This window comes from Sapajus apella, unplaced genomic scaffold, assembly GCF_009761245.1.
Source record: "Sapajus apella isolate SASKATOON/1434 unplaced genomic scaffold, GSC_monkey_1.0 scaffold29, whole genome shotgun sequence".
Lineage (NCBI taxonomy): Eukaryota > Metazoa > Chordata > Mammalia > Primates > Cebidae > Sapajus > Sapajus apella.
Window position 1 is genome coordinate 10,761,457 of NW_022436969.1, and position 21,619 is coordinate 10,783,075.

General features: G+C 34.7%; 1 protein-coding gene across 3 annotated transcripts in view; it reads left to right on the forward strand.

The window, feature by feature from the left end:
• ROCK1 (Rho associated coiled-coil containing protein kinase 1) overlaps window positions 1-21,213 on the forward strand; it is a 163,869-nt gene extending 142,656 nt beyond the window's left edge. For all 3 annotated transcript variants that reach the window (XM_032293240.1, XM_032293241.1, XM_032293242.1), the window contains 11 exons: window positions 168-333; window positions 1,462-1,555; window positions 1,806-1,894; window positions 2,727-2,915; window positions 3,765-3,924; window positions 11,021-11,091; window positions 11,310-11,398; window positions 15,400-15,478; window positions 15,602-15,863; window positions 16,837-17,044; window positions 19,675-21,213. In XM_032293240.1, coding sequence (XP_032149131.1) covers window positions 168-333; window positions 1,462-1,555; window positions 1,806-1,894; window positions 2,727-2,915; window positions 3,765-3,924; window positions 11,021-11,091; window positions 11,310-11,398; window positions 15,400-15,478; window positions 15,602-15,863; window positions 16,837-17,044; window positions 19,675-19,678 — 1,411 coding nt within the window. In that variant the 3' untranslated portion in view covers window positions 19,679-21,213. The remainder of the gene's footprint in view (window positions 1-167; window positions 334-1,461; window positions 1,556-1,805; window positions 1,895-2,726; window positions 2,916-3,764; window positions 3,925-11,020; window positions 11,092-11,309; window positions 11,399-15,399; window positions 15,479-15,601; window positions 15,864-16,836; window positions 17,045-19,674) is intronic.
• Window positions 21,214-21,619: the final 406 nt, after the last annotated feature.

Here is a 21,619-nt window from a genome sequence, read left to right on the forward strand (position 1 = left end):
GGCGGAGGTTGGGGTGGCCGGAAACGCCCCCATGCCCCCCAACCCGGGGAAAAAAAAAAAAAACCCCTTCCAAAAAAAAAAAAAAAAAAAAAAAAAGAATATGATTAGAAGTTAGAAGAATGAACTGAATTTGTTTATATCAATTTCTCTTTAAAAAATTGTTGCAGAGAAACTCTTGCTACTCAGTTGGATCTGGCAGAAACAAAAGCTGAGTCTGAGCAGTTGGCTCGAGGGCTTCTGGAAGAACAGTATTTTGAATTGACGCAAGAAAGCAAGAAAGCTGCTTCAAGAAATAGACAAGAGATTACAGATAAAGATCACACTGTTAGTCGGGTAAGTGTGATAGGTTTTGTAAAATTTATTTAAATCACAGTAGGTCACATCTTAAAGTATTAGGGTAAGTGTGTGTGTGCACACATATTTACTTCTACTTTATACATCGTGGTCATTCTGTATTCAGGTATAAAATAGTTTGTATATTACCAAACATTTGTTAATTATTGAAATTTCTTAGTATTTTGGACTTTTTGTATAGGCACAGAACCAATGCAATATTGGGCTCTTTTTCTTTCTGGCTGTAGATCTTATTAGTTATATTTCATATGAAGAAATGTCTTCGCTTAAATTCATTTGTTGTTCTCTTAATACATTGCAACTGATTTTATGGGCCAGAATTCTGTGAAATAAAAGAAACCATTTGGGGATGAGGAATTCTTGGGATAATATATAAATCCATTTATAAGAAAACCAATACTCCAAACAATTACCTATTCCTGAGGTTTAAACTGTAGTCTATATAGAATCATCGGACTAAAAAGAGGAGTTAGATCTTCTAAAGCCACCATCGGTCTCTCTGGTATAAGCAGGCCTGGGTTCCAGTTTTGCTCCAAGAAGTTATATGGTCTTAGTAAAGTTGACTTTAACTTCTCTAAGCCTCAGATTTCTCATGTATAAAACAGAAATAGTAATATGCCTTCCACATGATTGTTATGAGAATTAAATAAGACAGTACACATAGAATGATTAATACAACATATAGCATAGTGATTATACATTACTAAAAGTAATCTATAAACAAGTGTTTATATTATCATTTTCATCATCAATATTCAGATGAAGATGTTGAAGTCTAGGAAGATTATGACTTGCTCAGGATCACGTACTAGGTTAATCGCAGAGCTAGAACTAAATACAAATTCCTTAGTTTGCAATCTAGTTATCTTGCTGTTATATTCACATATATCCACATGAATACACTGAAATAATTTTTGGAGGCTGTTAACTACTTTTAAATGTTTTTGATGTAATTATATCTACACATTTTAAGCTGGAAACCAGACATTTGCTGTAGTTCAGCAGTGTCTGATCTGTTTTTAGCTAGCACTGTATTTTAAAGGTTGTTGCCTGAAATATGAGAATAGCAAAGAGACTGGAGCGTAAACTTTTGTGTGCTTTGTTTAGCTTGAAGAAGCAAACAGCATGCTAACCAAAGATATTGAAATATTAAGAAGAGAGAACGAAGAGCTGACAGAGAAAATGAGGAGGACAGAGGAAGGTATGTAGAATTTTAAAAAATCATTACGTTTAAATCAAGTTCAGTGATAACGGCTTTACCTACGTTGTGTTAGGTTTCTAAAATACCTGTTTTCACATATTAAATAACTTCTATAGCCTTAAGAATTATCTTAATGAAGTTACTGAAAGTTACTGTGTAATATATACTCATTTGAACAATTAAGGACATTGTTAGTTTGAAATGCAGAAATTAAGGCCATACAATAACATTTAATATACTTTGTTGACAGAATATAAATTGGAGAAGGAAGAGGAAATCAGTAACCTTAAGGCTGCTTTTGAAAAGAATATCAACACTGAACGAACGCTTAAAACACAGGTATACATGCCTTCAGTCTTTTCCACACGTTCATTTTTGAGTTAATCATTGCTCTTTATGCACTTTTTCGTAAAACCAAGGCTTACAAGGTTCAAGCTTTTCATCAGAACAAATAATGTAAATTCTTCCCCCGTTAACTATAAAATACTTATTTGTGAAATAGGATTTCAAGGCCAGGCATGGTGGCTCATGCCTATAATCCTAGCACTTTAGGGGGCTGAGGCCAGCAGATCACTTAAGGCCAGGAGTTCGAGAAGAGCCTGGCCAACATGGCAAAACCCCAGTCTCTACTAAAAATACAAAAATTAGCCGGGCGTGGTGGTGCGCTCCAGTAATACCAGCTACTTAGGTGGCTGAGGCATGAGAATCACTTGAACTCAGGAGGCAGAGATTGCATTGAGCCAAGATTGTGCCACTGCATGCCAGCCTGGGTGACAGAGCAAGACTCTGTCTCAAAAAAAAAAAAGGATTTCAGTTGAGTTAAGCAAGCTTACTTGCCTAGTAATATTGTATAGTTATGGGAGATAAGAGATAGGCCAAGGCATAGAAGCTTTATTTGCTAGTACCTAACATCAGAGTAGGATTAGCGTATTGCTGCTTTAGTACTGGGTTGTAAAGTTAACCAAATAAAGCTCCTGGTTCTTACATTTAAGTAGTGAAATAAGTGAATGTTAGTTACTTGTGCTACCAGTTATCGTATCTCAACCTTCATTAGGTTGTCCTAATTTTCATACACACAAAAAGTTCTGCTTCCTGAATTTGAAGAAAAAAACACATTTTAGTGTATTAAATTGGATAAGTTCAATATTGATCTTTATTAATATTTCAATAGGCTGTTAACAAGTTGGCAGAAATAATGAATCGAAAAGATTTTAAAATTGATAGAAAGAAAGCTAATACACAAGATTTGAGAAAGAAAGAAAAGGAAAATCGAAAGCTACAACTGGAACTCAACCAAGAAAGAGAGAAATTCAACCAGATGGTAGTGAAACATCAGAAGGAACTGAATGACATGCAAGCGGTAAGGTTTCTGTGGGTGTACAGACATGAGTGTGAAGGGTTATTTTCTTAAATTATTTCTGTATATACTTGTTATCTATTTATCTTGTTTAGATTGGGTTTCCCTATATCTAACAATACATATTTTAGTATATACTCTTCATATTTTAGTCGTTATTACTCTAATATGAATCATGATCTTGAAAAACTAGAAAGATGCTCTGTTGCCTAATAGTTATTGTAGCTTGAGTAATTTTTACCCATAAGCAGCTGCTTATTTAGAAGCCCTATTCTGAAAGAGACAATCAAGGGGTCTGCCTGTTTGGTTTCAGACTGAAATTGGGATATGGCTGTTATAAATTAACTATAATTGGGGTAGAGGTTTTGAAGTATTGTAGCTTATTTATTTTCTCTAGTCAAGACCCACTTTTTTGAAATCTAAATAGAAAGCTTAATTTTTTGATACTTCTTGGCGTGTTAACAGAGCAAAATTGAGAACCTGGTCTCTGGCATTTAGCGCTAAGCTTTTTAGCTCCATCAATTACGTTTTCTGTACCTTTAAAGCTACTTCATTTGGAGCCAGAAAAGCATTTTCAATTGTTTTAACTTTTTTTGTTTTGATGGCTTATGTTTGAAAACAAAAACAAAAACTCTTTTTAAGGCAAGGAGAAAAGGAATTTGTCTGAGCTGTGTTATTACTGAGAAAGAACTTGACATTTCTGTAGTGTATCAAAATCTGTGGTAGCAAACACTCATGAAGTTTACTGTACATTTTTAGTATTAGCAGTTTAAATTACATGCTATATTTCAATTAATAATGTTGGAAATTATTTTAGCTTGATTATATTATCTTGATACTTTTCAAAAATAGCAATTGGTAGAAGAATGTGCACATAGGAATGAGCTTCAGATGCAGTTGGCCAGCAAAGAGAGTGATATTGAGCAGTTGCGTGCGAAACTTTTGGACCTCTCAGATTCTACAAGTGTTGCTAGTTTTCCTAGTGCTGATGAAACTGATGGAAACCTGCCAGGTAAGAATAATTCCGTATCATTCAAACATGTATAAATGTCACGGAAATTAATATATATTTCTTTCATTTGGTTTTCTACCTCCTTGTCATTTTGTCCATGGATTCCTAAGAAGGAATTCTTATTTCTGATAGCCAAAGCCTGATGATGATAGTATACTTGGTGTATTTTATGGAGTAGAAGCAGTTGTAAGCAATCTTAGGCTATTTAAATAGACCTAAGAAGCTCCACCTGAATAAAAACCGTAAGAGGTTTATGAATCTATTTCGAGCACCCAAAGTCCACAGTGAGAGTCAAAGCTGCTGCTACACATCGCACTATTTTTATAAGTTGTACATTTTTGTGAGTAGTAGCTCTTTAAACATTTTATTTATTCTTGTGCTAAAACTAAGAACTGTACTTTATCATCAGAACCACAGCAGCTATGTATAGAAACCTATCTAGTGGAATAGTAATCAACTTTAATCAGACTTTGTTAAGTTTTAAGTTTGGAGAAATAGATAAAAAGGGTTGGGCAGTGCAGTAAGAGGCCAGGGAGGTCAAATAAAGGCAGGAATGAGTGGCTAAGATTTCAGACTTTTTTCCGTGTCTCCTTTTTCCCAGTGGAGAATCAATTTAAAATTAAACACAGCCTCATTCTTGGCTTAATCATCATGTAAACTATAGGACATATATGTACTTTATAGAGATGAGAAATATACATACTATAAGTTCAATTTAGAAATGAAATGAATAGGCCAGGCCTGGTGGCTCACGTCTGTAATCCCAGCACTTTGGGAGGCTGAGGTGAGTGGATTGCTGGAACTCAGGAGTTTGAGACCAGCCTGGGCAACACTGTGAAACCCCGTCTTTAAAAAAATAATAATAATAATTAATAAAAAAAAAAAAAAGGAAAGAAAGAAATGAAATGAATAGATTATAATTTAATAACATGTATTTACATATACACAGATTTGAAATACTCTACAGTCTTAGTTCAGGGTCTTGGAAGTTTTGTTTATATGGTCATGAACTTGAAAATAGATTTAATTCATGTATTTTCTGCATAATACATAAATAGGAAGATATTCTGAAGCAGCATGTTTGATGTTATAGGGATTCTATTTTAACAGATATTACTTGTTATTGTGAGTTTGATATAAGGAACTAGATGAGTCACTCAGAAAATTTTATAGTATCTTTCTTGGTCAAGAAAGTAGGATTCAAAGTGGGAAATGAATTTAGCTCCTCTCTGTATACCATGTGATCCCTGGCCTCATTCTTGTGTGGCTTTGCTAGGTCAAAATCAGGTATCTGGGAATGGAAAGGCAGTGAAGAAATATTTATTTTCATGGTCAAGGAACTCCTCTGTTTACCTGTTTTTGGCTCTCTGAAACTGCCTACCTTTTGAGAAGCTTGTTAGGTACACATGATTTATTATTGGAGGATCACTTTGGATTTAATAAGAACCTCTAGCTTTAGTAGTTGTTTCAACATCTTTTTAAAGTTAGACTTAATCATCACCAAGAATTTTATTTTTAGAAGTGTTTGGCTACATTCTTTCAATTGTTGAACTGAATTTGTAGGTTAGATTCCCACTTCATTAACCCTGAGATACTCCTAGAGTTATTTAGTATAGGGGTTCTTGCTCTATGTATGTATATATCAAACAGTCTCACTCTGTTACCCAGGCTGGAGTGCAGTGGCGCAGTCTTGGCTCACTGTAACCTCTATCTCATGGGCTCAAGCGATCCTCCCACCTCAGCCTCCTGAGTAGCTGGGACAACAGGTGCACATCACCACACCTGACTAATTTTTTAAATTTTCTGTAGAGACGGGATTTCACCGTGTTGCCCAGGCTGATTTCAAACTCCTGAACTCAAGCTATCTGCCTGCATTGGCCTTCCAAAGTGCTGGTATTACAGGTGTGAGCCACGTGCCGGGCTGATCTTACTCTGTTTAGTGTCAGTTAGAAATCCTGACCAGTTTTTTTTTTATTCCATCCATTTCCCCTTAACTATTTACAAAGCCTTATGTGTACCTTAGTTTTCTTAGTATTGGGTTAAATATGTCAGAAATGAAACATTATTGGTGAATGCTAGTTAGAAGATCTGAGCTGAAAGATGAGCTGGTGGGACTGCTAATGAGGGAAGTGATAAGTTTTACCCTCCATCATGGTTGATTCAGAAACACTAAGCTCATAGTGGCACCAGCCGGTTTGATTGGCAGACTTAGGCTAGGAATCCATTTAGATTTTAGAATCCTGACCCAATAAATTGACTTAGCAAAGAGATTTTTAAATGTTTCTATTAGCTCCATTTTGAGCATATTTCTTAGAATATTAGTGTACGTTCAGGAATTTTGTTTTTAAGATTCTCAAAGTCCAAACCAAGTGGGACGGGGAGTACTGGTGGCCATTCTCCCTTGCTAGAAAATGAGCCAGTTAATATCTCTTTTCCTATTACTGTGTTCCTAATTTTGAGACTTTATAAAATCTCAACAGTGCTGTACCTTGACTTTTATATTGGAAGTAGAAATTAATGGATAATCTTTGTCAATGTTATTTACCTCTCTGTGGGTCAGATATTTTGCTAGTAAATTGAAAATCTTTATTAAATTCACCATTTAATAGATGCTCAAAAATGGTTCTTGGCAAATGAAGTGTTAAGGTTTTGCAGTCATATATAGGAAGAATTATTAAAGAATTTTGATAGTCATTCTTAATATTAGATATGTATCATTCAAGTATCTGAAAAATGTCTTGAAGGTACTGACTAGTGATTCATTTTTACTTCAGTTTAGAAAATTGGTAAATGAATATACATGCTAAAAAGGAGAGGACTTTGAATAGATGAAGTTTACTGCACAGTTAATGACTTTTTGAAATATGGGTCATTCAATTTTTTTTAAGTAGTTGGATGAATTGACACTGCAACTTTTATTATTTCTTTTAGATTTCATCATTCAATATAAAGATTATAATTTAATTATCTTGTACATCTGGAGCGCAGCCTCTATGAATCCTCAGTGGCCATTTTGTTATTAACTAGCTTAAATCTTAAATCTCCCCTCTAAAATTCCCAATTCTGAAAACCTTATTAAAAAATGTTATTCCTTTTCTGACTTAAAACTCTTTGAAGTTCTTGAAGTTACCTTCATTCTCTTAATTCTTTTATGTCTTTATCCTCCCTTTGGTTCTGTAGCAGGCTGTGACCTAGCACACGTGTAAACAAAGAGATACCCTTAGGGTTATGGATGTCTGTTGCCTAAATGACAAAAAACTTTAATGTGATTACTGTGTCTTTTCCTCATTCTTTCTCTTTCCTTCTTTTGGAACTGTTAACCTAGACATCTGAAGAGAATGTAGAAATAGATGAGGCATTAGGAAAAACCTTTGGTTTTGATACTCCAGTAATATTCATTATCTCTAATGGATTATTTGTATCATTCTCTTTTCCATCCAGCTTGACCTTAGGTTATGTAACTTGAACCTGAAAATGGTGGATATCTTGGTGTGTTTCCCAATATTTGAATATATAAAGGTTTCTTACTTTGCCCAAATCTACAGTGATTTGAAGTTGGTACATCTGACTTGTTGAGTGTTGATTTAATTTTCTTTTTTATATCACTTTTGAATTAAAGTGTTTTGAAATGGTTCTCTAGCTCTGTTTCTTAAGTGGTATGTTTGTGGTATAGCTAAATGAATTAGGTAGTCTTCAGAGGTTAGCTCTGATGTTTAAATTGGCTGTATCAAGTATTAATGTACATATAGTTAGGCTATCTCTTATTTGGGTAAAGAGATCACTGACATTGCAGTAATATACATTTAACTTCTTGTAAGTTAAAATGACTCTACAAATATATTGTATAAAATTTGGAGCCAAGGTGTTTTTGTACATGTGTAGAATATATTTTTTTTCTTTTTTTCGAGGCAGAGTCTCACTCTGTCCTCCAGGCTGGAGTGCAGTGGCACGATCTCGGCTCACTGCAACCTCCGCCTCCCGGGTTCAAGCAGTTCTCTGCCTTGGTCTCCCAAGTAGCTAGGATTACAGGCACCCACCACCAAGCCCGGCTAATTTCTGTATTTTTAGTTGGGACGGGGTTTCACCATCTTGGCCAAGCTGAGTCCTAAACTCCTGACCTCGTGATCCACCCACCTCGGCTTCCCAAAGTTCTGGGATTACAGGCGTGAGCTACCTCACCTGGCCTGTAGAATATTACTAATGATAATCCAGACTTAGAGGTTCTCTCAGTGGGAGTTTCATTTGCTTATCTAGAGAAGCTGATTTCTGTGCTTATGAAAGATGAAATTTACAGCAGTTTACCTCCAGATCGCCAGTTAAGTCACAGGTGGTCCCTATTTTAGAGGAGGTCCCTATTTTAGAGGAGGTCTTTATATATTTTAAAAACTGGTAAGTATATTATCTTTCATCTGTGGTAGGAGTAAGGAAAGAAACACAGGAGAAGCTAGTATGTATTTTTTATCTGTTATTATTCAGCTTAGTTGAGTTGCTTCTCTGAGGGAATTCACCAGACAGGAAAACTAAAATTTTCTCCCATAACGTTGTTGTAAATTGGCAAAAATCTTTACATATTCTCAACACCTTTATTTGCATTCCAGATTTCATTTAATTTCTTTTTTCCCCTCCTCTCTTCATTTAATTTAAATATGAACAAATGTAGAATTTAGGCTTATTTGACTCATAAAATTCCCTCAATATCTAAAATTTCTAAGGAACACTGAAATGACAGATAAAGGCATACCATGTAACAACTCATGGAAGATATATTAAAGAAAACTGACAGGTTAACTCACATCTAGAGCCAGAAAGCATAAATATTTTTGACATTTATTATTACAAAGAAATAATGTGGAGGTATAGGGCATTTTGACATACATAATTTTGTGTGAATGTCAGGATTTCAAGGGCTTTTATATCTTTTTCAGTGAGGAATTACTGATACTAAACAACTTTGTATTATCAGATATTAAGACTATTTTTCATTCTCACTAATGTTCATCTTAATGTTTTCCAAACTACACTTTAAAACCAGAACTGCAGTTTCTGCCACACTAATGGGAAAATTTCTGGTAATAACTTTTTTACTTTTGTAAGATAAAATATTGGTGAATGATCAATATGTGATCAGCAGCCTTCTGCATGTTATTTGGTATAAAACTGCCCATTTATTTTTTAAACTATAACCACTATTTACAAAGGATGACTCTAATTGGCTTAATTCAGAAAAAGGCAGAATTGCAAAATAATCAACAGATACCTATCAAGTACCTCCTCTGTGTGTCAGCTGCCATGGGGTATAGAAAATCAAGTGTTAAGATATGGTCCTTGCTTTCACAAAACTTACCAAGGAACTACCTAACCAACAAAATAATTATTTCATGAACTAAATTGCGACAGTTAAAGCTAGGTGCTGTGGTGCATACCATTGCTCAGGAAGCTAAAGCTCAGGAGTTGAAGGCCAGCCTGGACAACATAACAATACTTCATGTCAAAAAAAAATGGGAGAAGACAGGGATCATTTTGAACTAAAGTTATCTCATTATTTCTTCCATTTTAACAATTTATATGAAGAGTAATAACGAGGAAAGGCGTGGAGTACCTGGTGGGAGTAGGGGAAAAAATATTTCCCATAATTCAGTCAACCGCGAAGCTTGTTTGGGAACAGAATAGTGTTGTGCTTTAGAAACATAAGCTCAGAAATTAGACTGCCTGGGTTTGAAACCGTAAAGCTTTGATAGATACTGATACAGTTGCCTTGCACAAGTTCAGTTTACCTTGCTAAGCCTTAATCTCTTCTTTTGCAAGTGAAAGATGATAGAGCCTATTTCGAATCCCTAGGAATATAATATCCTGTATTCATGGACTTAGATTAAATAAGAGATATTATGAAACATGTGGCAAATAATAAATTTATAAGTAATAATAAGTCAGTAAATGTTACCTATTAACTATTACTGTAAGACTGAGTTTTATAGCTTTTAAATTATGTGAAGGGGGACAATATATATATTCCACTTAGGATTATGATTTGAATGATAGTATAATCTTATATTTTAGTGTCATTCTTTGAAATTGGTTATTTTTCTGTTCTTTTGTGTTTCAAATATAAGGGGTTTTTTTTTGTTTCAAATATTTTTGAGAGCTATAGAAAATAGTAAAATTGAATGAATTTTATTTCCAACCTGATATAAAAATAACCATTTCTAATGGAATTGTCTTTGTCCCCCAGATATTTCTAGTAAACATTAGTTACATTTAAACAGTAGTGCTAGTTATTATAAAATGCCTTGGTCAAATAGTCAAGGAATTCCTGGTATGCACGTACTAGTTGAAATAGTAGCGGTAGACCCAATTCTGTGTGGTTTTACTGTTTATCAAATTGTGACATCACAAACTTAAGAGGCTTTAAAACCCTTTAGTTTGAGTAGAATTGTAATTGGACTTAACCACTAGAATTTAGTGCTCCCCTCAACCAAATTTGGATGATTTTATTGAAATTGTTGCCGTTGTTTTACCAAAAAGCTTAATCAGAATGTTGTACTGAGAAAACAAATAAAATGCTTTTCTCTTATTCTTTATATCTAGTTGATTCTGCCTGCATTCCTTATTTATTTATCTCCTATTCTTGTCTTCTGTGAGTAATAGGACACTTCTATACTTTTGCTTGCTCTTTCTTGTGTAAATCATGGCTCTGATTTGTTCCACTTGCTGCATAATTTTTTTTCTTTTTTTTTTTTTTTTTTTTTTTTGCTGATTATTTTTATATGAATGTTAAGTGATAAAGTCTTCTACATCATATCCCATTTAAGCTGCAATCCATTCCAGTCTTGCCTGGCTCTTGAGGATATTGTTACTTCATACTTTTGTAATTGAGTACTAAATGTTAAATTGTATGGGAAAAGTGGCTTGGAATTTTTTTCTGCAGTATTTGTATGGCCGTTAAAGTTGATTTGTGTGATTGAAGCATGGAAGAGCAAACTATAGCACTTATTCATTTAATTGTGTTCAATTGCTTGTTGCTGCATGCTGTCAGACAACTTTTAATTGTTTTTCTTTTGTCACAATTTAAGACTAATATGTATATTTTTTCTCCTAGAGTCAAGAATTGAAGGTTGGCTTTCAGTACCAAATAGAGGAAATATCAAACGATATGGCTGGAAGAAACAGGTACCATATACCTAATTTTTTTCTAACTGGTGTTTTGTTCTATATTTTACTTTGAAACATAGAACTTATATTAACTCCTTTTTTTTTTTTTTACTAGCATTGGTTTTACATTAATTAATACAATACAATATAGACATCAGTGGCAAATATTGTGCTTATCACTTTAAACCAAGTTAATGTTGCTCTTTTAACTCTTCCCCCTTTTTTTCTTATTTCAGTATGTTGTGGTAAGCAGCAAAAAAATTTTGTTCTATAATGATGAGCAAGATAAGGAGCAATCCAATCCATCTATGGTATTGGACATAGAGTAAGTTGCCTTTGATGGAATTTTAAAGGGGTTGAGAGCTAACTTTTGATAATTATTTTCAGACTTAAAATTTATTTTATATTTTGTGTTATTTAAACACTGTTTTCTATTTTTCTGGTTTAACAAAAGTAAATGTTGACTTTAATGTAAGAAGCAAAATGTAAGAAGGAAAAATTTATAGGCTTATTGAAAAATGAATTTTTTGTTTCAAGTGTTTAGTAGTTTGAGTTCAGAAAGCATTTCAAAATGTATAGTCAGCTCTGTATCAGTGGGTTCCATGTCCACAACTGTGGATAGAAAATATTTGAAAGGGGCCGGGCGCGGTGGCTCAAGCCTGTAATCCCAGCACTTTGGGAGGCCGAGGCGGGTGGATCACGAGGTAAAGAGATCGAGACCTTCCTGGTCAACATGGTGAAACCCCATCTCTACCAAAAATACAAAAAATTAGCTGGGCATGGTGGTGCGTGCCTGTAATCCCAGCTACTCAGGAGGCTGAGGCAGGAGAATTGCCTGAACCCAGGAGGCAGAGGTTGCGGTGAGCCGAGATCGCGCCATTGCACTCCAGCCTGGGTAACAAGGGCAAAACTCCATCTCAAAAAAAAAAAATATTTGAAAGAAAATTAAAAATCACAATATAATAATTAAAAATAATACAAATTTCTAAAAAAGAAAATACAGTATAACAACTGTTTATATTGCATTTACGCTGTATTATGTATTATGAGTAATCCAGAGATGATTTTAAAGCATACAGGAGGATTTACATAGGTTATATGCAAATATTACATCATTTTATATAAGATCCTTGAGCATACTTGGACTTCGGTATTGTTGGAGTTTCTGGAATCAATTTCCCATGGATACCAAAGAACAGCTGTGTAGGATTCTTTGTCATTATTAAGGGGAAATATAAATATATCTGTTCCTTTGTAGTGATAGGTCAAAGAGGCCTATAATACGTATAGTATATTTTTCTTATATCCATTCTAAAATGATTTCTTAAGTATTGCTGCTTGTATTATCATAGATTCTATAGTACATATAAAGATGAGTAAGTTCCATAATTAAGGAGCTTACTGACTAGTAGTAGAAAAGGCAAAACATATGCAACAAAATATAAATTCAAAGTCAAATGAGTAAGTACTATTTAAAAGAAATACATATGTAAGATGAGGTATTGCCATTCCTTTGGAATTAAATATTTTTGGAGCTGGTTATAGTTAGAATTTAAAAAGAACTAGCTAAGTACCAGAGAATACTCATTTATTTTCTATTTTTTTTAAAAAGCAGCTTTAGTAGTCAAAATTTAAATTACTGCCTTAAGTGAAATAATACATAAATGCTAGTATGAAAGAACCATCTTTAAACTAATGTAAATACTCTTTAGATTGATGAGAGGTTTCTTTCCTCTCTCTTAAGGTATAATTTCCCACAATAAAGTTCATAGGTCTTACGTGCTCTGTTCAGTAACTTTTTACAGTTGTGAACACTCATATAGTCACCACTCAATGCAAGATAAAAACATTTCTATTTCTCTAGAAAACTCACTTGTGGTTAGGCATGGTGGCTTATGCCTCTAACCCCAGCACTTTGGGACACCGAGATGGGCAAATGGTCTGAGTTCAATTCAAGATCAGCCCAGGCAACCTAGTGAGACCCTGTCTCTAAAAAAAGAATTTTTTTTGTTGTTATAAAAAAAGCTTGCTTGTGCCCCTTCCCATGATCCAATTTCTATTGCCAAGATTAGTTTTGCCTGTTGTAGAACTTTATACAAATATATACTATTTATATACTTTATATAAATAGTAATGTATACTTTTGTGCCTGGCATCTTTCACTTAGCCTGCACCTGTGGTGTTGTATGTACTGACTGTTCTTTGTATTGCTGAATAGTATTCCATTGCATGAATATATCATAATCTGTTTATCCATTTTTGTGTTGATTGACATTTGGGTTGCTTGCAATTTGGGGTACTGTAAATAAGATTTAGGAGCATTCCTTTTTTTTTTTAACTTATTTTTCATTTCTCATGGGTAAACACCTAGGAGTGGAATCTTGGGTTCTATAAAGTAGATCTGTGTTTAACTTTTTAAAAATTTGCCAAGTAGTTCTCAAAAATTATTATGGCACACTATTTTATATTCACCAACAGTATGAGTTTCAGTTGCTCCACATCCTCACCAACATTTGGTGATATTAAACTTTGATTTCAGCTGTTCTAGTAGTTGTTAAATGCAATCTCATTGTTATTTTAATTTGCATTCTCCTCATAACTAATAATACCAAAAATCTTTCATGTCATTTTTAGCCATTGTATCTATTTTCTGAAGTATTTTCAAGTCTTTTGCCCATTTTTAAATTGGATTGCTTATGTTTTTAAGATTGGTTTTCTAAGAGTTCTATATATATTCTGAGTAAGAATCCCATATTAGAAATATGTAATGCCAATATTGTCCAATCTGTTGCTTACCTGTTGATTTTCTTAATGGTGTCCTTTAATGAAGATCCATGTACCAGTTTTTAAAAATGTTTTGTGCTTTTTCTGGTCTGTGTTTGGTAAGAGATAGTTAGTTGTTTAGGTCAGGTTGGCTTTCCCCCCTCCCCCCGCCACATAGGTATCTGGTTGTTGCAACAATATTTGTTTTTATATGTTGACCTTGAATCATTTAATCTTGCTTTGTACTTAACACTTTTGTAGGGTTGTAGGGTTTTGGGGTCAGTTCCACAGGGCTTTTCTGCACATAGCCCTCTGTATCTGTGGGTTCTGCATCTGTGCATTCAAACCAACCATGGATTGAAAATGTAGTTAGGCCTACTGTGGTTGTGTCTGTACTTAAATATGTACTGATTTGTTTTCTTATCATTATTTTCTAAACAACATAGTATGATAATGATTTCCATAGCATTTACGTTGTATTAGGTATTATAAGTAATCTAGAGACAATTTAAAATATATAGGAGGGTATGCTTAGGTTATATACAGATACTAAACCATTTTTTATCTTTTCTTTTTTTCCTGTCTCTTCCCTCCTCCCTCTCTTTCTCTCTCTTTTCAAAATCTCCAAAGGATTTTGGTATCCTCCGGGGGTCCTGGGACCAATCTGCCATAGATACCAAGAGACAATTGCATGAATCATGTCATCGCCAAATAATGAGTTTTACTTCTTTCTTTCCAATCTGTAGGCCTTTCTCATGTGTATAGATTCATATGACCACCACCACACTCAAAATACAGAACAATTCCATCACAAGCATCCCTGTGCTTACTCCTTTTGTAGCTAAAAGGCAGCTTCCTTCCTCCGCTTCTCCCCGATCCATAACAACATTAATCTGTTCTCCATCTCCATAATTTTGTCTCTTCAAGGGTGTTATATGAGTGGAATCAAATAATGTGTAATCTTTCATGATCAGCTTTTTTTTTCACTCAATATAATTCCCTTAAGATCAATCCAAGTATAATTTTTTTTCTTTTATTGAGTAGTATTCCGTAGCATAGATGTATCACAGTTTGCTTACCTACCCATTCATTTGGGTTGTTTTTAGTTTTTGGCTATTATGAATAAAGCTCCTATGAATGTCTACGTGCAGGTTTTTAAAAATAGATATAAAATTTTATATGAATTTTTGTTTCTTGGAATTAAAGGCTGAACAGTGCTGTTTGCTGGGTTATATGGTAAACATATGTTTAGTTTTCTAAGAATTGCCATACTTTTTTTCCAGAGTGACTCTGTAATTGTACGTTTCTATCAGCAGTGTATGAGTGATTTACTTTCTGTGCATTCTCACCAGCATTTGGTGTTATTACTATTTTTATTTTATTTTTTAACTCTGATAGCTGTGTAATGATACTCATTGTGGTTTTAATTTGCATTTCTCTAATGACTGATGATGTTGAATATTTTATGTGCTTACTTGTCCTCTGTATGTCCTCTTTAGTGAAATGTCTGTCTTTTACAATAAATGAGTTTTTGTAAATGGCCTATATTTATTTTCATTTTAGTAAACTGTTTCATGTTCGACCTGTAACCCAAGGAGATGTGTATAGAGCTGAAACTGAAGAAATTCCTAAAATATTCCAGGTAAAAATCTGAAATCACAATTTTAAAGAATCTAAGTCCTAAGTGTTTTTGTGAAGTAAATGTAAAATATACCAATGCTTAAGATTTTAAAAATCTTTTTCCTTTCACCATTCCTGAATGTAGATACTATATGCAAATGAAGGTGAATGTAGAAAAGATGTAGAGATGGAACCAGCACAACAAGCTGAAAAAACTAATTTCCAAAATCACAAAGGCCATGAGTTTATTCCTACACTCTACCACTTTCCTGCCAATTGTGATGCCTGTGCCAAACCTCTCTGGCATGTTTTTAAGCCACCCCCTGCCCTAGAGTGTCGAAGATGCCATGTTAAGTGCCACAGAGATCACTTAGATAAGAAAGAGGACTTAATTTGTCCATGTAAAGGTAAGGCATGACAATTATTTTTACAACTTAGAACAAATTTAGTTTTAAGTCTCAATGAAATAACGTACGTGTAGTGATTTCTCTACCAAGTTGAAAAGAGATTATGAGGAGTACTATTTTGATACTGGTGGAGCAATGTGCAGCTATGTACAGATTTAGCTTTTAAGAATGTTTTTATTTTTATTTATTTATTTTTTTTGAGATGGAGTCTTACTCTTGTCTCACCCAGGCTGGAGTGCAGTGGTGTGATCCCAGCTCACTGCAGCCTCCACCTCCCAGGTTCCAGCAATTCTCCTATCTCAGCCTCCTGAGTAGCTGGGACTACAGGTGTGTGTCACCACACTCGGCTAATTTTGTATTTTTAGTAGAGACAGGGTTTCACCATATTGGCCAGGCTGGTCGTGAACTCCTGACCTCAGGTGATCCACCCACCTCGGCCTCCCAAAGCAATGGGATTACAGTTGTGAGCCACCACTCGTGGCCAATGATGTTTTTAAAGAGAATCCCCTTGTAAACAAACAAAAACAAACTTGCCACTAAGAAATGTTTCCAAGTTGGAGAGAAGAGCAACAGGTGAATTCCACTCTGTTCCTCCCTTGAATTTTTCCTCTTCTTTCTGTAGGGCATTCACTGCATGGATCAGCATGCATGCTGTATCATAGACAGAATATCTTCTAGTTTAGCAGAGGCAGCTTGAGGGACAGAATATAGACTATAGCTACTTTCAGATAAGAAACTTATGTTCTTTAAATACATTTTTTTTTTAATATTTCTAGTTTTACTTTGTTCGTTTGACTAATGTTTCTTTTTAAATTCCAGATTTATTTAACTTAAGGAGAATGAGATATTGTTCATGCTTAATTAAGCATATTAAAACTTTTAAAACTTTAAGAACTTGAAAAACTATGCATTTGATAGGTTGGATTTTTAAAATTATATGGTTTTAATTATGATTTTTTCCCCCTTAACATAGTAAGTTATGATGTAACATCAGCAAGAGATATGCTGCTGTTAGCATGTTCTCAGGATGAACAAAAAAAATGGGTAACTCATTTAGTAAAGAAAATTCCTAAGAATCCACCATCTGGTTTTGTTCGTGCCTCCCCTCGAACGCTTTCTACAAGATCCACTGCAAATCAGTCTTTCCGGAAAGTGGTCAAAAATACATCTGGAAAAACTAGGTAAGGATTTGAAATGCTAACCTTTTTGACAATGTGAAAATGATTGGATAGCATCTATTAAAATCAGAAATCTAACTATTCTTTTCACCACAGAGGCCATCATTTGTAGCTAGGTCTTTATATATTATTTGCAGTGACTTTATAAATTAGTTTAACATTCTTGTTAGAATTTAATAATAATAATACATTCAATATATTCATTTAGTTCCATGTCTGATTTTATTGTCATAAGTTGGTGTACACGACATATTTTTAGCCCTTAATGGTTTAACCAACTTGTTAATTTTTTTTAATGCAGAAATTCATGTAAAACTTTTAATCATCTTTTCTATTTTTTAACTGTGTTGGCATAGTTTTTCTACAAAAATCAAAATTGTTTTTTCCTTTTTTGTTAACTTCCCTTACTATGCCAACATACAAAATTATTTGGTAATGTCAGTGACTATATTTTTTTATTATTATTATACTTTAAATTCTGGCATACATGTGCAGAACGTGCAGGTTTGTTACATAGGTATACACATGCCATGGGGTTTGCTGCACCCATCAACCCGTCATCTACATTAGGTATTTCTCCTAATGCTATCCCTCCCCTAGCTTCCCACCCGCCAACAGGCCCTGATGTGTGATGTTCCCCTTCCTGTGTCCATGTGTTCTCATTGTTCAACTTCCACTTACGAGTGAGAACATGTAGTGTTTGGTTTCTGTTCCTGTGTTGCTTTGCTGAGAATGATGGTTTCCTGCTTTATCCATGTCCCTACAAAGGACATGAACTCATCCTATTTTCTTTTTCTTTTTTTGAGACAGAGTCTTGCTCTAGTGGAGTGCAGTGGCTCGATCTCAGCTCACCACAACCTCTGCCTCCCAGGTTCAAGCAATTCTCCTGCCCCAGCCTCCAGAGTAGCCGGGACTACAGGTGCACGCCACCATGGGTGGCTAATTTTTGTATTTTTAGTAGAGAGCGGGTTTCACTATGGGGGCCAGGCTGGTCTCGAACTCCTGACCTTGTGATCTGCCTGCCTCGGCCACCCAAAGTGCTGTGATTACAGACATGAGCCACAATGCCTGGACAAACTCATCCTTTTTTATGGCTGCATATCAGTGACTATGTTATTACAAACAAACTTCCCAGTTAAGTCCTACTTCTTTTGTTGTTTTTTTGTTGTTTTTTGCGGTTTTTTTTGTTTGTTTGTTTTCTGTTTTTTTTTTTTTTTTTTGAGACAGAGTCTCACTCTGTTGCCCAGGCTGGAGTACAGTAGTGGTGCTATCTCAACTCACTACAACCTCTGCCTCCTGGTTCAAGCAATTCTTCTGCCCAGCCTTCCAAGTAGCTGGGATTACAGGCACATGCCACCACTCCCGGCTAATTTTTGTATTTTTAGAAAAGACAGGGTTTTGTCACGTTGGCCAGGCTGGTCTGAAACTCCTGACCTCAAGTAATCCTGCCCAAAGTGCTAGAATTACAGGCTTGAGCCACCATGCCTGACTATTTAACTATTTTTGATGAACTTTTTCCCAAAAATATCTTTTATGCTATGATAAACAATTATAAGACATAATTAACCATTTATTTACTTATTTATTTTGAAATGGAATTTTGCTCTGTCGCCCAGGCTGGAGTGCAATGGCATGGTCTCAGCTAATTGCAACCTCTGCCTCCAGGGTTCAAGCTATTCTCCTACCTCAGCCTCCCAAGTAGCTGGGATTATAGGCACGTGCCACCACACCCGCATAATTTTTGTATTTTTAGTAGAGATGAGGTTTCTCCATGTTGGCCAGGCTGGTCTCGAACTCCTGACCTCAGGTGATCCACCCACCTTGGCCACCCAAAGTGCTGGGATTACAGGCATGAGCCACCGCACCTAGCAATTAACTTTTTTCAAGAGAAATTATGAAATCTCATCTCATTAATTTCTCATTTTACATATTAGCAAATAAGGCTCAGAGAAATTAAGCAGTTTCCTCAATCACACAGCCAAGATTGGAAACCATTTCTGTCCAATTCTAAAGCCTATGGTGTCCAATTCCAAAGCCTCTCTTGCACCACATACCAGCTTCCATAGAGTATAATCCCTGGATTAATAGGGCCACTCGAATCTAGAAGCTGTGACCTAACACTGATTTGCCTCGCTTCTAATGTCACCCACATCTTCCAAGCAGGCCTGAAACCATCTTGAATTCATCCCTATTGTCAGTAACCAGGCCTAATCCTTTGAAATGATTCATATCCTTTCCTTCCTCAGCCACCACACTACCCCAGGTATTATCACCTCACTGCTAACTTAATTCCGTAGAATGCTGTGTTAGCCTTCTCCTGAGCATAGGTTGTAAACTGGATCTAAAATGATTTAAAATTAGATTATAGCAGAGTAAAAAAACGTGTCTGAAAATTTAAGCTGGATCTAAAATGATTTAAAATGGAATTATAGCTGAGTAAGAAAAGGTGTAGAAACAAAGAGGAGAGAATACTAAGTATATTTTTCCTATTCCTTGTTTTCCAAATTTTGTGTGATTGTTAATTATTGTATGTAAAGATAATGTATATTTACCTTTCCTTCTAATGTTTATTTCTAGTGTTTTTAAATTGAGTGCATTTCTTAAATTAGTTTTCTTCTTTCCCCCCTCAACAGTTAACCATGTGACCGAATGCCTTGTGGAATCGTGTGGGATGCTACCTGATAAACCAGGCTTCTTTAACCATGCAGAGCAGACAGGCTGTTTCTTTGACACAAATATCACAGGCTTCAGGGTTAAGATTGCTGTTATTCTATCCTTGCTTTGGCACAACACACTGAGGGTTTTTTTTTTTTTTTTATTGCGTGTTTGCCTACAGGTAGATTAGATTAATTATTACTATGTAATGCAAGTACAATTGGGGGAAAGCTTAGGTAGGTATATTTTTTTTTAAAGGTGCTGCCTTTTTGGATTTATAAGAAAATGCCTGTCAGTCGTGATAGAACAGAGTTTTCCTCATATGAGTAAGAGGAAGGGACTTTCACTTTCAAGTGGAACGGCCATCACTATCAAGATCAGCTCATGGAAGGAGTAAAGAAAATATCTCAAAATGAGACAAACTGAAGTTTTTTTTTGTTTTTTTTTTAATGACTTACGTTTTTGTGCTCTTGCGAGACTATACAAAACTATTTTAAGAAAGCAGTGATATCACTTGAACTTCAGTGCCCTCACTGTAGAATTTAAAAGCCTTACTGTTGATTGCCCATGGTGGACTTCATGGAGAAATTAAATATCTTTCATTATGCTTTACAAAATACTGTATATGTTTCAGCAAGTTTGGGGAACGGGAGAGGACAAAAAAAATTACATTTAATCTATGCATTTTTGCCAAGCCATATTGAGTTATTTTACTACTAGAGACATTAGGAAACTAACTGTGCAAAAGAACCAAGTTTAAAAGCATTTTGTGGGGTACATCATTTCTATAATTGTATAATGTATTTCTTTGTGGTTTTAAATGATAAAGACATTAAGTTAACAAACATATAAGAAATGTATGCACTGTTTAAAATGTAAATTATTCTTAGAACACTTTCAATGGGGGTTGCATTGTCCTTTTAGTGCCTTAATTTGAGATAATTATTTTACTGCCATGAGTAAGTATAGAAACTTCAAAAAATGTATTTTCAAAAAATTATGTGTCAGTGAGTTTTTCATTGATAATTGGTTTAATTTAAAATATTTAGAGGTTTGTTGGACTTTCATAAATTGAGTACAATCTTTGCATCAAACTACCTGCTACAATAATGACTTTATAAAAACTGTCTGCAAAAAATGTAGAAAGTTGCATCAGTATGAAAAGGAAATTATGGCAATACATCCATGATGTTTTCCAGTTAACATAGGAATTTCCAGATAAATACTGTTAAACTCTTGTCCAGTAACAAGTGTTGATTCATATGGGCAGTATGATTTATTGTTTTTTTTTTTTTAACCAAATACCTCCTCAGTAATTTATAATGGCTTTGCAGTAATGTGTATCAGATAAGAAGCACTGGAAAACTGATCGTCTCTAGGATGATATGCATGTTTCAAGTGGTATTGAAAGCCGCACTGATGGATATGTAATAATAAACATATCTGTTATTAATATACTAATGACTCTGTGCTCATTTAATGAGAAATAAAAGTAATTTATGGATGGATATCTTTAATTTTGACTGCAATGTGTTTTCTCATGGCTGAAATGAGTGGAAAACATACTTCAAATTAGTCTCTGATTGTATATAAATGTTTGTTAAATTCCATGGTTAAAGTATATTTTTAAAAGATAAACCGTGGTCTTGGGCTCTAAAACAACAGTGGCTATAATTCAAATGAAAAGCTGGCTAATGTGTGTTGGGAAACAATTCTTCATGGGTCTCTTGCATTTCTGCACGTCAGGTAAGTAGAGACTCTGACAACCTATCTTTTGACTGTCTTTTCCAAGGATATTTACGTAGTGAACAGCCTTAGAAGATAGTGTGTCTCCCTTGAGAAGATGTCAAGTTTGTTTACTGTCCAGTATTATAAGGATAGCCTCCTCCATCTATGATGCAAACTCACTGTGTGCTCACCACC